Raw genomic sequence first — 3,912 nt, 5'->3', positions numbered from 1 at the left:
ATTCACTTTATTCAAGCAATTTCTTAAAAGGTTGTAATAATGTTATTTTTCTTTGATGCTTACTTCGTGTCTGCCTTTACTGTCAGTGTTTATCTTCTGCTGTACACGAGACTCTTTTTATAGAAGTGGGTATTCTCAGAAAAGTAGTTCTCGTCACAGTTCATACAGATATAAACGCAATTTATTTTGATCATGTGGTAACATTCTGACCAATGGAAATATTATTTTCCTTTACCAGATACGGCCATTGCAATTATAAGCTAGATAGTTATTTTTTTTTTTCAGTATGTAAGATTTTTAAAAAATTCTCTTTTGGAACCTTGAATAATTTATGCCTAAACATTCTGCACTGTAAATATTAAAGGACAACCAGCTATTTAGAAACCAACTGTGTAGATTTCTATCTCATTTTTAATAGGGTAAGTCCCCCATCGTGACATTCACAAATTTATCTAATTAATCGTGTTAATCGTGTCAATATCACAATAGAAAAAAGCATAACCAGCTTACCTAATTATTAAAGGACACAAATGAATTGTTTTGATTGTGTATTTACACTGTTAAGAGTGATGTCTTATTGTTCACATGGCCAGATGAATCTAGTTTTTCTCCAACAATTATTTTATTAAAATAAACTGAACTTTGAATACAATAAAGTAATTTGCATGGTGTCTTAGAAAGAGTAATCAGAATATAATCTTACATTAATTTGAACACTTTCACGTCGTTTGACCTTCCTTCAAATACAACAATCACGTCGTTCCTGTCATTTAAACATAAACCAAGAGGATTCCGTAGTCCATCATCGCGAGATAGTAATACACCGAGTTGCCTCCCTTCTGGAGTCACCTGTATTACAGTTTCAGAGTTAGAACCACAGCAGTAAATAATGCCGTTCGTGTCTACAGCGATCCCTGATGCACCTTGAAGATCATTGCTTTCAAATCTATTCAGTTTATTACCCTTCATATCCATGGTAACCACAACATTGTTTGTAGTGTAATAAATGTTTTGTCCATCCTGACTGACACAGTGTGTATTATGTATAGTCAATGTGTCATATGACTTAATACTATTGATGAGTTTGTCTGAAGTATCATATGTAAGCAAGGAATCTCCATAAATGTCTACAATAAAGTTCTGTTGATAGGAGGCTATTCCATAGCATATGTTGCCAACATAAATGCTCCTCAGCGATGTCAGGGTATTACCCGCAGCCACGAGGTTTATCCCATATTTTAAAGTTACAGCCACATTATTATTACCCACATGACAAACGTGCCTAGGACCGTTGATCTTTAGACTTGATATACACTGAAAACTCTTATCAAAAAGCTTTAATTTTCTATTTATCTCATCGGACAGTACAAGTCTATCATCAGGAAGGAAAACACCTGAATATATAAAACATTCGTTATCATCACCAGGAATCTTAGCTCTAAAAGTTAACATTGAATTGGGCTCTATTTTTCTGCGTACGTTTTCGGTACCTGACGAGATGGTTGATAATTTGGGGATATTGCACGCCCTTCTGAACGTTTTACCGAGTGAATTCAAGTTTTTAACGATTCCTTCACAAGTACCGTCACGATGAAATTCAAATTCAACCACCTCTGATTTAGTTTCCATTGTGCTGCATTTCTCCTTATACTTAAGAACTTGCTGGGATACTTTGGTCGTTGTAATGAAATATTTTGTCTCATTATCTGATGTTGTACCGTCTCTCAGCATTCTTTCGGATGTTTCAATGGCAGCTATTGCGCTCTTACATTCTATGATTTCATCCGATATTGTCACCACTTCTTGCTTACACATCTGATCCAGTTCTTCAAGAGCTGCTGTCTCCAACCGTTCAATAAGTTGTTTTATCATCATGCTCCATTCTTTAACTGACTTGATTATTTCAGTTCTTTGTTGCTCAATGGATTCTATTTTATGTGACCTACTTTCGAGTAATGTGATAAATAGTTTTTTCAGTCCATCTAAATTATCCGATATGTGCTTAAAGTCTTGACAGTCTTTGGTACTTTTAGGTGCATCTTTTATAGTCATCAATTTATCGCATTTCCTGTGATCTTTAATAACACAGTCACTACAGCAAAATTCTTTGTGCTCTGAACACATATATTTGTATTTTTTCCAGTGGAAAGAACAACGATACATGTCCTCCTGAATTGAGTTTATATCCTGCTGTACAGGTATTGAGTGAACCGTGATTGTATGGTCCTTGCTGACCTTGAAAATCTTGTGATAACTGTAACAATTACTACAGAGATACTCTGAACACGTGACACAGTAGGCCACAGAGATGTTCCATTTTCTTACTGTCAAACATGGCTGGCAGTAGACAGGTACATCTTTGTTAGACTTTGATGACTCCAAAAACGACAAAACGGCGGCGTTGGTAGGAAGTTTCGCGACCCAGTCATCTGGTGTCTGCTGGGTAGTAGGTCCTGGGGTAGGACTTCTACACACAGGACACGAAATGGTATCAGGCCGTGTCCCCTCCACTATCAGACTGCTTGCATGTCTACAAATACATTTCTCACAAAATGTGTGCAAACACGCCAGTACTTTCGGTGACTCGAACGTTTCCAAACAAATTGGACAATTCAGCTGTTTATAACCGGCACCCTCTGCCTCTGCCATTGTACAGTGTACATGCAGGAATTTTACAACAGTAACTGCCTGACTTGGCAAAGTCCTCTACCTAAGTATAGTCCTGTAGAGATGAAAGTTGAACATTGAATAACTTCCTTGTCGCGACACTGAATACCTACATATTATCACCTCGTAATGAAAACTATTCTCAGAGACCTTTATGAGTCCCTATAGCTTCTCCTCTATTTCATTTCTCTTCTGCTAATACATGACCAACTCACTATATACATGTCGACTAAAGTATAAATCTATGGTCTGTACATGAATTGTATACAAGTCTTCTATCTTGATAGGTTACGCTGATAGATAAAATCAGTCGTATTAGTCTGGTTCGCTGCTTTGTATGCTCCCTGCATTGCACTCCGCATCGTATAACATAAGAAGCAGGGAACCAGACTATTGTCGTATATCCCTTGTACAAAGTAGAATCACGTGGTTTCTGAAGTCGATATCGTATAGTATGTATGTGACGCAATTAGTATAATGTTTTATACTGTATACTGACCATAAGCAACTCTTTTTATTCGAACGTGAACATAGCACTATTCTGATGAATACTTATGATCTGCCCTTGCCAGAGCGACGATTAAAAAAACGAAAATAAAATGAAAACTTGCTCTTAATTCATTGAGTTTCTGATCCTGCCATTTAGACATCGAGATGCTGACATATGTTGAAATACTAAAGCAATTGTTTTGTCTCTAAAGACAAAAAATAGCGAGATTTCCAAATTTTAATTGTTCCTAAATATTCAATATACAGATGACATATATAAGGCCTCTTTCGAAACTGTTTGGCCTTTTGATCCAGTGTTCGTCCATTAAACTTAATGTTTCTGCTCATTTTTAGTTTAAGGATACCCCTCTCCTAAACGGTTGATTTTATGACTTGCTGACTCCTAATTATCCATGGCCAGGAGATTTGATGCAATATGGGAAACCCTCGTAAATGTAGGTTTACGGGTCAGTCTTGCGACCGAAAGGGTGCACGTTCGAACATTACCGACAGATCGGTCCCGGTCGCCAATCGTGATCTGTCCCTGAACAAGCCACTCTACTCAATTTCCTCGGCACTAAATAGCCTTCATGTTTTCCTCTGCCGCACAAAACCAAACCAAAACAAAATTCGGAAGTATGTTGCATGTTGGTTGTACTTTGGCATGTGTATCAGTTTAAATTTGCAGTATATAGATTAATAAAAGCAACCTACGAAATTGCAAAACTAATAAAATATGCCAATAAGCAGATGGGT

At 36.9% G+C, this 3,912-nt stretch overlaps 1 protein-coding gene across 1 annotated transcript; it reads right to left on the bottom strand.

Annotated features, from left to right (window-relative positions):
• Positions 1–603: 603 nt before the first annotated feature.
• On the bottom strand, positions 604–2,960 carry LOC149799602 (uncharacterized). The gene has a single exon (XM_089958940.1). It carries the CDS (start codon positions 2,647–2,649, stop codon positions 700–702), a length of 1,950 nt encoding a protein of 649 aa, XP_089815066.1. The 5' UTR covers positions 2,650–2,960; the 3' UTR covers positions 604–699.
• Positions 2,961–3,912: the final 952 nt, after the last annotated feature.

The sequence above is a fragment of the Sinohyriopsis cumingii genome, chromosome 5, assembly GCF_028554795.1.
Source record: "Sinohyriopsis cumingii isolate HCF-2022 chromosome 5, ASM2855479v2, whole genome shotgun sequence".
In the NCBI taxonomy this organism is placed as follows: Eukaryota; Metazoa; Mollusca; class Bivalvia; order Unionida; family Unionidae; genus Sinohyriopsis; species Sinohyriopsis cumingii.
This window is presented reverse-complemented; position numbering and strand designations above follow the sequence as displayed.

Coding starts and splice junctions, on each gene's coding strand:
- LOC149799602 (XM_089958940.1), bottom strand. CDS start 2,649: ATGGCAGAGGCAGAGGGTGCCGGTTATAAACAGCTGAATTGTCCAATT.